At 39.5% G+C, this 17502-nt stretch overlaps 1 protein-coding gene across 1 annotated transcript in view; it reads left to right on the top strand.

The window, feature by feature from the left end:
* LOC128861075 (uncharacterized) overlaps positions 1–17502 on the top strand; it is an 85633-nt gene that overhangs the window by 52275 nt on the left and 15856 nt on the right. The window contains exon 11 of the mRNA XM_054098962.1: positions 11235–11397. Within this exon, the coding sequence (XP_053954937.1) occupies positions 11235–11397 (163 nt within the window). The remainder of the gene's footprint in view (positions 1–11234; positions 11398–17502) is intronic.

Raw genomic sequence — 17502 nt, 5'->3', positions numbered from 1 at the left:
ACTTCTTCTTCTTCTTGATTGGCACGGTAACCGTTTACGCGATTTTGCCGAGTTTAACAAAGCGCGTCAGTCGTTTCTTTCTCGTGCTAACCGGTGCCAGTTGGACACACCAAGTGAAGCCAAGTCTTTCTTCCCCTCATCTCTCCAACCCAGAGGAGGCCTTTCTCTTTCTGTGCTACCACCAGCTGGTACAACATCGAATAGTTTCAGAGGCAGAGCGTTTGTATCCAAGCGGACGACATGATCCAGCTACCGAACCCACTGTATCTTTATTCGCTGCGCTATGTCTTTGTCGTCCTAAAGCTCATATTCATATGAGAACTAATGTAGACCACTACTTGCGAAAAATTACACAACTTAAAGAAAAACCATCCACAGCTATTCAGTGCAGTTGATGTAGTGGAGGAGAGAAAAGGGATCTAGGCTGAAGAACTGTTTTAGTCTAGAGCTGGACATTTGCAAAGAAAGTGTTCAACAGTTTCTTTCCCGTATAATCCAGTATAATCTCTACAGCATCTACAATGGGAGTTGTATAGAAGTGCAGGCTTCTCCACATAAGTTACGCTCACGCAGTGACCGGTGAATACCGCTATGAGTCTGAAAACTGAATGACGTGGGATTGCCAACACTAAGCCCCGCTTCTGTCGTACTGAGACCAAAGTGTTTATCAGATAGCGCACGATAAGATAGAACTACGTCTGTCTTGCGCCTTGCGGCTACCTTACGGGTTCTCATCAATCGCATTGTGGCTGATGTCGTTTGGATCTCTTCTTAAAATGTGCCCAAGTCACTCCCACTTTTCTGTTTGAGTATTTCCTTTCGCATTGTAATTTGGTTTGTTATAGCTCATAAGTTTTGGTTGGATATATTGTTGGGCCAGAAGATGCGAAGTACTGTACGGAGGCAACGGTTCGCAAATACTTGTAAGCGCTGCAAGTCGGATTCGCAGCCGTACAATAGGGAGAACTTGACATTAGAGTTCAATATTTTAATTTTCGTGTTACGAGTGAGAGGATTTCCAGCCATCATTAAGAGACCCAAAAATCTGTTTCGCTTTACTTATGCGATTGGTAATATCTTCTTTTGACGCTCTGCTGGAAGATATAATGCTACCCAAGTGGCAAAGAAGCTAACTCCTTCAAGCTCAGTACAGTCGATTTTAAATTGATCGAGTTTAAACGCATTACCTTGGTTTTATCGATATTTATCTCGAGGTCCACTTGCGCTGCGGTTTCTTTTACTAGTGTTCGTTTTTTCGACATATCTGTGAAGGTGTTGTTTGTTTTTGTTCCGGGATGACGCCCATGAAGAGGAAACTCTCATGAGTACTGCTATACCGGCATAGCAGCATGCAAGACTTGTAACCTAACAGCTACACCTACTTACTAGACACCTCTCCATTATCTACTACTCTCCCCGCGGAACAGTTGAAGAAAAGAACTTCTTCATTGGGCTGGTTATTTCGACTACGAACATGGGATATGTTTCAGATGCGTGGAGATTCGCTTCCATTTCCGCTTTCAGCATATAATCTATAATATTTTATCCGCTTAATATACTACAGGTTTCGGGAGCATAGCGTGGGCATTGAAACAAGACGTGATCAGCGTCTTCTTCCCTCTCCCTGCAGATTGGGCAGTTTGGTGAACTATCATGGTCGAATATATGGAGGTATTTTCGAAGTACCCCGTGCCCTGAAAGGAATTGGGTTAGATGGAAGTTTGTTTTCCCATGGTTCCTTTCTAACCACATCGTAAGACGCTCATGCGTACATCTACCTTTAGGTGATCTCTTCCACCGGTCTTGCCAGTGGGCGATCGAACGACGCCTTTTTTCCCCTTAAATACACTGGGGGCTATCCCGGCTATAACGAAGGAAGCATCGTTCCGAAATTGTACGGAAGCTGCAGATAGTCCGCAAAGTGCCTAGCCCATATATGACTATCAGCTTTTTTGTGTAGCTATTTATGCTCAGGGCGGCATATAAAATAACCGAGCCGACTATCCTGCTATATAGAATTCTTTTGCTGTGGCTAGTTCCGCCGTTGTTTGACATTATTCGCGACAGACAGGACTTCACACTCGATGCCTTCTTCACAGCGTATTCCAGGTGCGTTTTGAAGTTTAAAGGCTGTCAATCGTCAATCCTAGGTATTTAATAACTGGTTTTGAACTAATAGTTACAGTCCCAACATTTACAATTACAGTTTCTACTATCTTTCTGCTGCTTATTAGGACTTCATCGGTCTTATGTTCAGCTATTTCAACTTCATAGATCTTAGCCAAGCCTTGAACCTGCTTACTGATTCGCAGGCGATCCTCTCAATTTCGTGGATTTGCTTTGCTACCATTTCCACCGCGATGTCATCCGCGAATCCAATGACGTTAGTTCTAGGGGGCCCCCTGTAAAGGTGTGTGTCATAAGGCATATGTCGTCGGCATAATTGAGATCTTCAAGATGACCATTCAGTGCCCATGTTATGCCATTTGTTTCGTTCGTTGGTTTGCTTCTAACACACTCCAGCACAATGCTAAAAGGGAGTGGTGACTACACAAAACCCTGTTGGCCCTCTATTCGTATACTCGGACCAAAATTCTTTCTTAACATTTTTTAATTCGTTCATACTCGTACACCTGCCATAAGCAATAAGACGTAACTTTTATTCACTTTCCTTTTGCCGTTGTGTTTGTCGGAAGCTTCATTCCGAACTCATTCCTTTCCGATGATATTGAAACAGGTTAGTTCATTTCTGTAACAATAAAGTATTGAAGAGTGCTTCAAGTTGATGATGTTTTTGTTTTTAAGCCTCTCCGCACTCTGCAAATTAGCTGTAACAGAATAACAGTCATAGACGAGAGGTTTGTACTCGCTGAGTTGTTTCGTTGAAGGGGAATTTACTACTCAATTACTCACTTATGTATGTAGTACTTGAAAAAAAGCAAAGAAAAAAAAAGTTTTTGCAGTGTAAATTTAACACTTAAGTTACACCGAATCTTTGTCCCAGTTGAATGGTTTTCATTCTTTGTTCTCTTCTAACAATTGAATTGGGTATATGTGCGCACAACTCACCTATACATATGCATATGTCACATGTATATATTTACGATGTACGTATGTATGATTATTCATATTTGTATTTACTGCAGTTAGCTACTCATTGGTTTTGTGCAGCAGAGGTGTAAGCAGCTGCTAATTCGCCCTCAGCATAGTGGTTTAAATTTTCTGTTTCCTCAAAGCTCTCAGAATGCCATAAGGGAATTCTGCATATGCAAAGTTTTTTGCTTAATTTTTCCTTGTACTAATTTATTTTCCTCTAATATGCCAACTCATGGCTATCACATATATAGGGTATAAAACCTATAAAAATAGTACTGCCATGAGCTGAATACATACATATATACATACGAAAACATATAACACAGTATATACCAAAACTACTGCAGACAACTGGAAATTTGTAAAATACTAAAATTTTGTTCAAAGAAATAATGATTTGTATTTGACATTCGCGTTGACGAGTCGTGTTGAAAGAGGTGTCCTCGTGTCAATAGACATAAACACGGCTCCACCTTGACGAAATGTTACCACGGTCCCAGGGTGGAACTCAGGCGATAAGGAGGGTTGGTATAGTGTCAGTGGGAGCATGCCCCACATACCACTGGTGAGACGGCACCTTTGATGATGTTTCTGACAGTTTGATTTAAACCTGCCTAAAAAAAAACAAAAAAAAACATACTATAACATAACATAACATAACATAACATAACATAACATAACATAACATAACATAACATAACATAACATAACATAACATAACATAACATAACATAACATAACATAACATAACATAACATAACATAACATAACATAACATAACATAACATAACATAACATAACATAACATAACATAACATAACATAACATAACATAACATAACATAACATAACATAACATAACATAACATAACATAACATAACATAACATAATATAACATAACCTAACATAACATAACATAATATAACATAACATAACATAACATAAAAGAACATAACATAAAAGAAAAATTATTTTTGCGTAAAATTTGAGCTAATGAAACTATTGAAAACTATTTTATGGTCGGTCTTTAGCACCGGGGCGATGCCACGAATACCAACATGTATGTAGGTCAACTTCGCGCATTTCTGTGATTTTCGACATTTTCAATGACAGGTCTACCTGTGTGAGGTGCATCTTTAACAGGAAAAATTTCTGAACGGAATCTGCGAAACCCAACTTAATAAAGAGGAACTCTGAATCCTTAAGTTGGGATTCCACACGTAACAACCCGGGAAGTGCTTTACAAATCCTGTGTGTGGTCGCGAGTGTCGGCGTAGTGCTGTTGTGCATAGGCAGAGGATAAAATAATATAATATAAAAAAACTGCCAGTTGGCTTTCTCAAGTTTTCGCGAAATTAGCAATTTGTGTGAATTTAATTCCGTTTTGGGCAAAAGTGTTACTTACAGTTGCGTTCTTAAACCCAAAGTGTGAACAGAACAGCTGCTAGCGGATATCGAAACCACAAGTGAATGCCACCAATCTTCTTCCTCTTCTTCTTCTTCTTCATCTTCATTAGTGCGATAACTGCTTACGAGACTTTGGCCGAGTTTATCAAAGCGCGCCAGTCGCATCTTTTCCGTGCTAACCGACGCTATTTGGACACACAAACTAACGCCACGTCTTTCTCCACCTGATCTATCCAACGCAGAGGGAAGGTCTTCTCTTCCACTGCTACCAACAGCTGGTACCACATCGAATACTTTCAGAATCGGAGCGTTTGTATCCATTCGGACGATATGACCCAGTCAACGAAGCCACTGAATCTTTTTTCGCTGCGCTATGTTTATGTCGCCGTAAGGGTCACACAACTCATTGTTTCATCGCCTACGATACGTACCGTCACTAACGTGCAAAGGTGCTTCAGCTTATTGAATAATTCCCAGATAGTGCCTTTTTTATGGCACGTCATCTTTGACATTTGTCAAGTAGGCAGATATACAAAATGCGTGATTTTTTTTTGGATAGAAATGAGTCGACAATTTAAAGGTTGGTGGAAAATTTCGTTCTGAAGATAGAAATAATAACTAAGATTTAATATAAACATATGGTCGTATATGATACTTCAACCATTTCTGTGATTTTTTCATTTATTTTTATTTAAAAGCACATCACCTATAGCAAGTTTTTCGATACTTTCAATAAAGCCTTAGTCGATTACCCTGAGCGCTGATTAACTCTCTACTTTGATTGATTGCCTAGGTTTTGAAAGATTTAGTCATTGATTGAGGTATCTCTTAAGAGATATTGATTTTCTTGTGAAAGAGTTTCAGTTAGCAGATGAAATCTCTTATGAGGGGTGTTTCTTTAGCAGCCTATCAACGATCGATATCGATAACTACAGTTTGGCAGCTGAGAATGGCCAACTAAGTTGACATTTCCGCTCAGTAAGGTTTGCCAAGTCATCATTAATCATTTAATAGCAGAACAAAGTTTCAAAGTTATAGGAATTTAAATAATTTGAAAAAAAAAAATCTATTTGCGATGTTCACCATTACATCTATTGCAAAATGAATTCGGTGGCAACTTTCTTTCCAGAAGTGGTGTTGTTTACTGGCTTCCTCGTTGATTTATCGTTCTGGACTACTTATTATGAGGCTAAGTTAAGAGGCTAAGATTGATTTATGCCGACAAACAAGCAACTCGTCAAGCATTTGATGCCAATATTCGAGCCACCATTGACGCCAGATGGCTAGATTTAGCGACCACGCAGCGGCGGGCATATAAGAAGTATAAATAAAATAAAAAATAATTGGCGCGTACACTTCTGTTAGGTGTTTGGCCGAGCTACTCCTCCTATTTGTGGTGTGCGTCTTGATGTTCTTCCACAAATCTAGTTTTAAGCGGACTCCGAACGGCGAGTCTTTTGTTTAGGAGGAGCTTTTTCTTACATTCGGAAGCTTGCCATTGCCTGGCGACGGACGACAGCTAATTGAAATAAGTTGTTCTTCATTTTGGTGTTCCATGCACGGATATTCGAACCAGTGTATTTCTGAATAGTAGCCGCCACATATTATACCGGATATCATATTCAAAAAGTAAATACCATCAATTATCTCCCAGTTTATAATAAAAAAAAAACATTCCAACAATATTTCCGTTTTGTATTATCATTTTAAGTTCTCAAGTTCTTAAAAAATACTCTATACAATGAAGTAGTGTATTTTCTTCATTAGTTAAGAAGTTTTTAAGGAATTAGAAAAAATAATGCTAAGAATTAACACAGAGAAAACAAAGTTTATGGCCCGATCCTGCTCTGGTTTAAGGAGAGACCTGCTGATCGGAGTCTATGCATTCGAGACTGCACAAGAGCTTACCTAACTGGGTATCAAAATATCAGCCAATAAAGATATGCCATTGACAATAAATGATAGAGTTTTAGCAGCAAATAAGTCTTACTTATCTAATTTCAAGCTGCTTAAGTCTAAATTATTATCTCGCGCCCAAAAGTTAAGGATATACAAAAGCTTTATCCGCTCCGTGCTTACCTATGGTTGCGAACTATGGACGCTAAAAACTACTGACGTTGATGAGTTAGTGGTATTTGAAAGAAAAATAGTGCGAAAAATATATGGAGCAATAAGACTGCAAGACGTTACTTATCGAATTAGTTTTAAATGTGAGCTTGAACTGTTTCCAAAAAACGAAACAGTGAAAATATTTATAAAATCTCAGAGAATAAGATGGCTCGGACATGTGTTTAGAATGGCCAGTGAGAAAACAACTCGAAAGGCAGTTGAATTACGCCCTGTTGGAGGCCGAGGAAGAAGACGCCCGAGAAAGAGTCTCTAAGATGTAGAACTTGTCCTTAAAAAGCTAAACGTGCGAAGGTGGAAGGAGGTAGCCTTAAATAAAGATTGATGGCGCAATGTTGTAAATGAAGCAATGATTCATAAAGGACTCACACAGTCCTAAGAAGAAGAATAAGAAGTTAGGAACTTATTTGTCTACATAGATGAAGTTTTCGTCCCGATTAACCGGTGATATCTCAAAAATGACTCAACTTGTTTGACAGAAACTTAGTATTTATAGTTGAGATGTATTTGCTATAACAGCATAAAAGATTCCCCAAAAAATTATAAAGGCTTCCTCCCCTCTCTAAATCCTTAATTGGGCAGACTTGTTAACATCCCTCGTAATATTTATATTTTTACTTGCTGACAAAATTCAGACTCTATGGGGTTTTAAAATTTTGTATACTATTTTCTCAGCAAAAAATGTTTACAATCTAAAAAGTCATAGAAGAGTGCGCTTAATATTTTGGCATACAGTATATCTACGTATGAATTGTCCAGAAGCAACAGAAGCAGCAGCAGCAGTGGATAGCTGCGACAAACAAAGAGTCATATACCATATTTTACTTTTCTATTATCTTGTGGGAATATGAGCTTGTAAAATTTATAAGCGCATACATACAAACATATGTTCCTTTTCTATGAACAAATTTTCATGTGTATGGATGTTAGTTAGTTATATTATATTTGCTTTATTGAAACCGCATACTTGCACCACAATGCAAATGCATTTGAATTTGAATTAGGTTTTCCCTCGGTTCTAGCGCCTTATACAGGATGGTTCATACTATGTTTTTTATCTTCCGTTATTTTCAAAGGGAAAGCTATTTTCAGCTCGAAATTTTAACAGGAAGTCAGATTTGGCCGATTTATGAGTTCAGCAGTTTTTCGTGACACAGCCCATGCCACAATGGATCTTTTTTGGGTACTCCAGTATGGCAGTAGAGTTGTTTTCAGTTGCTTCGGCAATGTCAATTTGACGCCGTTAGTATTTTGTTTGTGGGATGCCGTGAAGAAACGATGTTACGTGAACAATTCATTAACAATTGAGGCCCTTGAACTTAATATCAAGCAAATCATTCGTGAGGTCAACAAAGTTTTGGAAAGTCACCGTTTGGTGTGGTATGCACACTACGAACATTATTGGGCTACTCTTTTTTTAGGATGACGACGAAGGCTATACCACAACTGTACTTGGTGATCAATGACAGTCCGTGATCAATGAACTTTCGTTTGATTTTTAGTTCCAGCAGGAAGGCGCAACGTCAGATGAATTTACTCCAGACAATGCTCCCTGAAGCAAAGCGAATGGATCTGGTGGTGAACGAGGACAATACGAAGTACCTTTTGTCATCAAAAAACTGTCGGCCCACTCGCATATCGGCACCCACGTCACTGTTGGCAGTTATGATTTCGAGGTTGTAAAAGACTTCGTTTATTTAGGAACCAGCATTAACACGAATAATAATGCCAGCCTTGAAACCCAACGGATACTATTTCTTGCCAATAATTGCTACTGTGGACTGAGTAGGCAATTGAGTAGTAAAGTTCTCTGCCGACGAACAAAATTCACACTCTACAAGGCTCTCATCATGTCCGTCCTATCGTATGACAAAGATACTTGGACCATGATAACATCCGATGAAGCGTCGCATGGAGTGTTTGAGAGAAAGATTCTGGGTAAGATTTTTAGACTTTTTACGTTGGCGACCTCGAATATCGTAGGCGATGCAATTATGAGCTCTATGAGCTTTACGACGGCATAGACATAGCGCAGCGAATAAAGATCCAGCGGCTATTTCGGCTTGGTCATGTCGTCCGAATGGATACAAACGCTTCGGTTCTGAAAGTATTCGGTGCGGTACCAGCTGGTGGTGGCATAGGAAGAGGGAGGCCTCCTTTCGTGGAGAAAGACATGGCTCCACTTTATACGTCTAACTGGCAACGGTTAGCACGAGAAAGAAACGGCTGGCTCGATTTATTAAACTGTTAAGTGAAATCGCGTAAGCGATTATCGCGCCAATCAAGAAGAAGATAATGTTCCCTGGGCTGCTCATCTTCAAAAACGGCGATTCCAACTCGCCACCTCGCCAATAAATCTGAAACTCGAGGCTAGCGCTGCAAAAACGCTCCAAAATTTAATGAAAAAGAGCAGAAAAAAGAATATAGATGCCATAAATTCTGTGACAAATTTGACAATGCATACAGCGAGAACAAAGTCGCAGAAAAAGGTTCGGTTATTTTTGCTTTGGTTCGTATGCTTTGGCTACTCATAAATTATAAAGAATTTGCAGAAATCCCATTAGAAAGCAGAAAATCAAGTCGAGGGAAATAAATGTATCGACCAGATCCATGTCAAAACTAAGGTGAGATGATCTCCACATGAAAACCTTCCGTCGCTCAACTGGTCATCTTTGGACAAGACGCTTGAAGAAAATTAGACAAGACAGATGCAAGCAAGCAGCTTCTTCGGTGGCACGCTGAGAGCAGCCATGAAAATATTATTTTCACAGAGGAAAAAATTTTCACTGCTGAAGAAGTTTTTAATAAGCAAAACGACAAAATCTATGCTAAAACTGCTAAAGACGCAAAACATGTTGTCCTAAGGGTTCAGCATAGCCATCATCCAGCCTCCGTAATGGCTCGGTGGGGAGTCTTCTGTAAAGGCGTTAAGTGTCTTCATTTCTGCGAAAAAGACGTTAAGACCCAAGCAAAAGTGTATCAGGAAGATGTCTTAGAAGGCATGGTGAAGCAGTTGAGCAGTTCTCTCTTCAAAGGGAAAGCATTGGACCTTCCAGCGAGATTCCGCTCCAGCACATAAAGCAAAAACCACACAGCAGTGGCTAAAAAACAATATTTCTTGGTTCATAGCTGCGGAAGATTGGGCGTCTGGAAGTCCGGATTTGAACCCATTGGACTACAGTTTGTGGTCAATATTAGAGAAGTTTGGCCTGACGAAGACCTCACGAAATTTGGATAGTTTCAAACAATGTTTGATTCGAGCAGTGACGTCAATATCAATGGAAACAATGCGTGCTGCAATAGCTGAGGGACTAATCGTTTGAAGGCATGTCTAAAAGCAAATGGTGACCATTTCGAGTGAAATTTTTTTTTTTTTTAATATTGATATGATGAAATAAATCTAGCTTTATTAGAAAAAGGGCTACAATTTCATATCTATAACGGACTTAGCTTGTATCCGAACTTATGGTAGGATTAAGTAGAGCTATGGGTCAACATGTGTCCACCATTGTAATCATTGAGTACCCGATTTGCTTGTCTTGCTTCGAGGAGGCGGCTAGCAGTGAGTATTTTCCTTGTGAGTGTCCCGCAATTGCTAATCTACGAGTTTTAGGTTCCGATGTCATGTGAATAAGTAAGAATCGTTTTTTTAAATTGGAGAATATTTATCAAGGATTTATCAAAGATTCTGGAAAATTTTCACAGATCGAACTACCTTTATTCCTCTTTTCAATTCTATCTTTCTCCATCTGTTACTTTTCTCCTTTCCTCCTTGACTATCAACCCTTTCACTTTTCAGAGCGTTAAATAGTATGGAATTTTGTAGCCCGAGTATTTTAGGAGTTAGCAAATCTCTCGATGCTTCTTGGCTCGACATTTCAATTTTCAAATTTCATTTGAAGCAGAGCCAGAAAGCGTCTGAGGGAAGTGTGTTATCAATGCGCTACAGCGAGGCTAGTCGAGGCAGCCGCGTGTATGGGATCATGCACCATAAAAGTAGGAATTTTGGTTTTTTGCTCTAAAGATAACACTTTTTGGACCACCCTTGACATACACTTTTTGGTATTTTGTTTTATTTCTCAGCTTATTTGTGAAAGTATAACTACAGCTTATGAAAACACTAATAAGAAATTAAATATAAAGCATGTGGGAGGGCAGCGTGCGAGTAAAAGAGAATGCATTCCTTTGTGATTATTGTAACTCATAGGCATTGTGTGGTTTCCCAGATAATTGCCAAAGTAAATATGCGCTGCATACGCATTTTATTTCATTGTAGTTGGTATGCTTTTATTGTGAATGATTTTATTTTAGACTCACTCTTACGTTACACTTCATGTTGAACAGTCCAAGCCCACCTCATGCCCACATCCGCTGGGAACAAATCTAATTTCCAAACCTCATATTAAAATTTGTAATTATTATTATTTAAATTAGCTAGAACTTTGCTTATGACCTCGCATTCATATCTATCATTTAGTAAGTTTTCCCTTTGATATGCCATAATTATTATGTTTTTGCCGTTTTTCATTGCATTTATGTGCGATATTTCACTTTCGCATGGAGTTCTTGTATTTCAATTCATTTATGCTTCATTTTTATTGCAGAATTTGCATTTCACGTGGATGTGGCGACTGCATATAAAATTATTGCCGACACATTCAACGAAAAAGAAATTTGCGAACTAACAGAGATTCAACTATTTCCGCCACAAAAAATGGTCAGCATCGTGCAAAAGGGTTCCCCATTACGTAAAATGATTACATACGGGTAAATATAAGCGCTGGTATTTTATTAGCTGCATATTCATGCATCTACATACAGATTTGGAAAAAATAACTAAATGTATGCGTGTGATTTTGGTTGTTTAGTTTTATTTACGTCCCAATTATGCTGCATAAATTAGAAATTATTCGAGTGTGTTATGCATTGCGGTCGGATTTTGTTTGCCATTTGTCTGTGAAAATCAACAGTTTTATCTGAATTTGTATTTACTTTAAAGTTTTTACCAAACATTTAATTTAGCGAGGTAATCAATTAACTGAATGAATGCAATACCAACCCAGAAGGGACGCGCAAAACTCGACCAGGGCTGTGCTTTACGGGTATACACACGCGTACATTTTTAGTAAAATTTAATTTGGGTTGACGGTGGTTTGAGGGCTGCAAGGATGAGACATTGAAAAATTGAAGTCTGAAAAGGTCGAGCCAAGGAGCACCAAGAGATTTGGTGGCTCCTAAAACACTAAGGTTAAGAAGCCCATTGTATTTAAAGCTATGGAAAGTGGGTAAATAACTCAAGGAGGGAAGAAGAAAAGTATCAGAGAAAGAGATAGGAAAGAATAGAAACAGAGATAGAGATAGTTAGTCCTGTGAGAATTCCAGATTCTTTGGCAAATCTGGAAATATCCTCCAGTTTTAGAGAACGAATATTAGTCATTCTCATGACATCGGAACCAAAAACTCGTAGCCGTGCTCTAGCAAAGGCAGGACACTCACAGAGAAAGTGCTCAGTGCTATCCGCCTCCTCCAAGCATGACAGGAGCACTGGGTCCTCAATAGTGGTCATATGCTGACCCCATGGGTTGTGTCCTGTAGTGATACCGACCAGCAACTGAACGTCTTTCCTTCTAAGTTTTAGTAGAAAGTTTGACAGTTTTCCGTTCGGACTTGTCAAAAAACACTTTGCAGTTCTGTAGGGTTCTAGACCGGACCATCATCGCTCTTTATGTAGATTGCTTACATAATCGCTGATCCAATTCATGATTCCTGCGGAACTGATTCCGAATATTGGCTTTGACCCTTGTGGGGGATCCACGGTTGGCCAATTCATCTGGAATTTCGTTTCCTTGAACACGGTAGTGTCCCGGTAGCCATATAAGTACAAGCCTGTTTTCTTGAACAATCTTTGAGGTTTGCTTCGCGTTCTCCAGGGCCTTCAGTGCAGCCTGACTGCCACTGCAAACTCCAATCTGTTGCCCGCTCCATCTCTTCTCGATTATCTATTCGGCTACTTTCAGGATGGCAAAAACTTCTGTTTGGATAACAGTTTCCATTTACCCCATAGCATAGTGATACTTATTATTATCGTTTAAGTACCATCCTGCTCCCGACCCTATTTCCCTCTTGGACTCATCGGTAAAGAAAATATCCGTCAAACCTCCCTGCACGCATTCTGGATTGCTCGAATGGAAATCTGACATCAAATTTCCTTCCAAATGAAACTGTGGGTATCAGGTCGCCTTTAGGTGCCAAAAACAGTGGATACTGCTCAGATAGCAACTTAAAGATTTCTCTGTGTCCCGAAGTTTCGTCTTCGTGCCAGAAACCATATTTATGGAGTCTACACATTGGCTTCCTGTTGTTTATTAAGATCCAGGGGGAGCAAATCAAACATAGCATTTAGGGCATCACCAGAGGTTGTACTCATGGCACCCGTGATGCATAAACACACACTTCTTTGCAACCTATATAGCTCCCGGATTGTGGACTTAACTATGCTCCGTCGCTACCAGATCACAGAGGCGTAAGTGATGATTGGTCTGATAAGTGCTGTGTATATCCATAGGACCACAGCAGGTTTCAGACCCCAGGTTTTACCAAAGGCTCTGTGACATTGCTGAAAAATCCTCAATGCCTCGGTTCACCCTCAGTGAAACGTGTGTCTCTCAAGTCAGCTTCTTATCCAAGATTAGTCCTAGATATTTAACTTCATCGGAAAGACCAAGCGACACACCTTTCAGTGCTGGAAGACTGAGTCCATCCAATTTCCGTTTTCTCGTAAACAGGACTGTGGTTGTTTTGTTCGGATTAACGGAAAGACCTTGTCTCTTGCACCAGTTATCGATTTTGTCAAGAAGCCTCTGCACTTTCGTGCAAAGCCTCCTTAAGGATTTATCCGATGTTAGCGCACAGACGTCGTCCGCATATGCTTGGACATGAAAATCGAGTTCCTGCTTCTCGGCTAGTAGAGAGTATACGACGAAGCACAAAAACAGCAGAGAAAGAACACCCCCTTGGGGACATCCTTGCTTGGCCCTGACTGTGATTAGTTCGTCACTGCATTCCCCAGCGGTTAACAGCCTCTCAGAAAGCGTGGAATATATCCATTTTACAATGGTTTGATTAACTCCGTGTCGTTCGGCAGAAGAACATATTCAGCCCAAAGTGGCATTATCAAAAGCCCCAGCTTAAATCTTTCTAACAAGGTCGTGTAAGGCTGATTCACATGATTTTCCACTCTGGTAAGCGTGTTGATTTCTACTAAGTGGACTTCTCGGCAATACCCCCACTCGAATATGTTTCTCCACCACTCGTTTCAGAATTTTCAACATGAACGATGTCAAACTGATCGGTCCAAAACTTTTTGCTAGGGAATAGTAGTCTTTTCTTGGTTTCGGAATAAATACTACTCTTACGCGTCGCCATTGGGATGGTAGATAACCAAATGCAAGACAGGCTGTGAAGATCCTTTTCAGGGCCTCAATCAGCCTGTCTCCTCCTTTTTTAAGCCTTGCTGGATGTATTCCGTCAGGTCCAGGGGACTTAAAGTTCTCAATGGGAGACAAGGAAAACCTTATCGTTTCTTTTGTCACTATCCGACTAGCAATACACCAGTTGTACCTAGAGGATACACCGTTGCTACCGTTATTGTTCATGCTACTCTCTAGTTCAGAGAGAGAGTTCTACTACCCGGAAAATGGGTTTCGAGTAGAGCATTAAACTTTTCCGATTTGGAAATTGTGTATGAACCATCGGGTTTCCGAATGGAATCCAGCCTTACTAAGCGGTCTAGATGAAGGACCTTACAAAGTTTCGCTGTTTCTCTCATTTCTTCGACGTTGCTGCAGAAATTTCTATAGGATTCCAGTTTGGCTCTCCGTACTTTTTTCTTATATTCTCTCTGTGTAAGTCGATGATTAGCCCAGTCCTCTTGTGTTTGGGTATTTACGGCGTTATTAAGAAGTTTTCTGGAACGTGCACGAAGCTTCGACAGTTCTGAGTTCCACCAAGGAAACGCTTTCCCCTGTCTACTTTGCCTGAGTGGGCACAGTTCCTCAAAGCAATTGACTAAAGTATCTTCTAATTCCTTAGTAGCATCTTCAATCATTTCTACTGATTTGAGTTTTTTCAAGTTTGGTAATCGCTCTGTTAAAAGCTCACCATACCTGTCCCAGTCCACATTTCGAGGATTCCTACCGGAATATATTGATATTGACGAGGGCCTTAATACTAGCTTTTACCGAAGTATTTCTGGCTTCTAAGTGCTTGCCGAATGCCATTTTGGGTGTGAGAATGACACCAAGATATTTATATTCTGCTTTCACTTTATTTTCTTCGCCATGGTACCACCATTTTGATGACTGGGAAAGCCGTCCACCTCTTCTAAATCACATCATTTCCGATTTATTTGGGCTTACTTCCACATTCCAATCAGTGCAGTATTTCTCTGTGGTATTATTCATAGAATTGGCATGACCTTATGGTTATCTGCTAGGAGAATTATGAGCGTATTATCGGCATAAAGAACAAGACGTATGTATATTCATGATCTCAACCACCCTCCAAATAGTCGTGCAACTCATGTAGGTATGAAGTGAAGAGTAATGGCGTCAACAGACTTCCTCATATCACGCCAGTGCAGGCTTCAAAAAAATCGGATTCTTCCTTTCCCGGCCAATACGCTGATCTAGTTTTGGCGTAGATATTTTCTATAAGGTTTGTTATATCTGTGGATATTTTCATCTGGCGAAGTTAATAAATCAATAGTCTCCTCGACACCCTGTGAAACGCCGCATTGAAATCAACAAAATATGCGTCGGCTTTTTTGATTTTCATTAGACTTTAAATGTGGAATAGACATTTTGGTATGCACTGATATATGTCTATGACTACCCCGATGCCTTTATGTTGTTACATGCAGCCGTTGTGTCAAGAAAATTTTAATACCCTTGTGCATAAGTACGCGAATGTAATAATGAAACTAAAGTTAGCTGTAAATATGTTGACTTGTTTTGGCACGACTATTATACATACAAAAGCCCTCAGCTAAAAGCGAATAAAATAAATAAAAGTACATATCAATAACGCATTGCTTAGAAATAGTGCGGTTAAAGTGAATATCATTCTCTGGACGATGATTTTTCTACTTAATATCTATGCTTGTATGTGTAACCAACCTTACATAGGCATCTCAATTTTCATGGAAGTTCACACACAAGCGCGCATGCCCTAATGCTCTAAGTATAGTGTTTCACTGCTGGCAGCTCCCTGAAGTATGCTACATACTTATTTGTTTCTTATCTTTCCTACACATTCACATTACAAAGTGCCAGTGGTTCCCTCTTTAACGTGTAACGCTCCTCTACTCCCTAAATTGCCATGCAGCTGCTGCAATTTTTATCAAGCAAGATAGCACATGGAAATATCGAAAGCAACAATAAAATTGAGTTAAAAGTTAAAAGTGCTGTGGTCATGTACATAATGTTCTTTCAAGGGAAGAGTTTCTATTTTTCAAAAGTACTGTTAGACTGCTGATAGCCATAAACAACGCACAGAAGGTTGCAAGCAATGCAAAATATGCAACTTGCTGTGGCACAGAAGCAAAGAAAAATAATTGAGAAAATTATGAGGAGACAATATTGTACGCTGGCAATACTCCAGAGCTTTGAAATATGCAAGTAAACGCAGAACTATGTGGGTGAGTAATAAATAGAAAAGATGCTGAAGTAAGTAAACACAAAATGAAGTACCTAAAAGAGTAGGAGGCATAAGACGGGCGAAAAGTGCCAGAGTGTGGATATACAGAGCATAAACGAATATGTATTTGGGAGGTTTGGTGCAGAAATGTTAAATATTTCATATGAGAAACGAGCAAGCAGTATAAAATATTTCCAAAAATTCTACGTTGAATTTAATAAAATTGAGTGATTAACTTCCATGTTTCGTCGAACTTGTGTAAACAGATAAATTCACCGATAAATCAGTTGGACAGCGCTCACAGTCGACCCATTTGGTATAGAGTAGAAAAGATTGCATTTTTTCCCGTTTGGAGTGCAACAGTTTGAGAATAAAAAATAGAACCCTATATAAACCCTATAAATGACAGTTAAATTTAGTAGTCAAGGAAGATACCACCGCATGCTACATCGATGGAACCAAAATGAATTGCGGCATCGGCGCGGAAACTTTAAAGCCCTTTTGCCTTGGGAATTGGTATAGTATCTTTCTAACAGAGGTTCTCGAGATAAGTGAACCTTGCAGGATAATCAGAAATCATTCACAACAACTATCAGAAATACGTACTTTTCAGATAGTCAAGCAGCCATCTGAGCTTAAAAGTCACCTATAACCAATTCAAAAATCATTACACAATGCACAGAAAGACTTCATGTTTTAGCGCGTATGACAGACGTACACTCATGTCTCATCTGGGTACTTGACCATTAGGAACATAGAAGGAAAACAAGAAGCTGATGAACTCGCAAGCCAAAGTGCATCCCATAACCGAAGTGATAGCAGTGGGCTGTCCCCAAAATGTCTGCATTCTCTTGCAATGCCAGAAGGAAGTTGTTAACAGTAAACAGTAGCTTGGTGACATTCGGTTCAGTGTCGGAATACCAAATTTTGTTTTAAAATCGGTCAATTGTTTACCGAGACATTTGAATTAATGCAAAAAGTTTATGACGATGATTCTCTACCTCTAGAGTTCATGAATGGTTTACACGTTTCAGAGATAGTTGTCAGGACGTAAATGACAATGAACATACCGTCCGCCCAAAATCAGTAATCACCGAAAAATCTATCGAAATTGTTCGAAAATTTATCAAAAATGAACCGAAATCATCGTTGAAACTCATCGAATGGGAGTTGAGT

Source organism: Anastrepha ludens, chromosome 4, assembly GCF_028408465.1.
Source record: "Anastrepha ludens isolate Willacy chromosome 4, idAnaLude1.1, whole genome shotgun sequence".
Lineage (NCBI taxonomy): Eukaryota > Metazoa > Arthropoda > Insecta > Diptera > Tephritidae > Anastrepha > Anastrepha ludens.
This window is presented reverse-complemented; position numbering and strand designations above follow the sequence as displayed.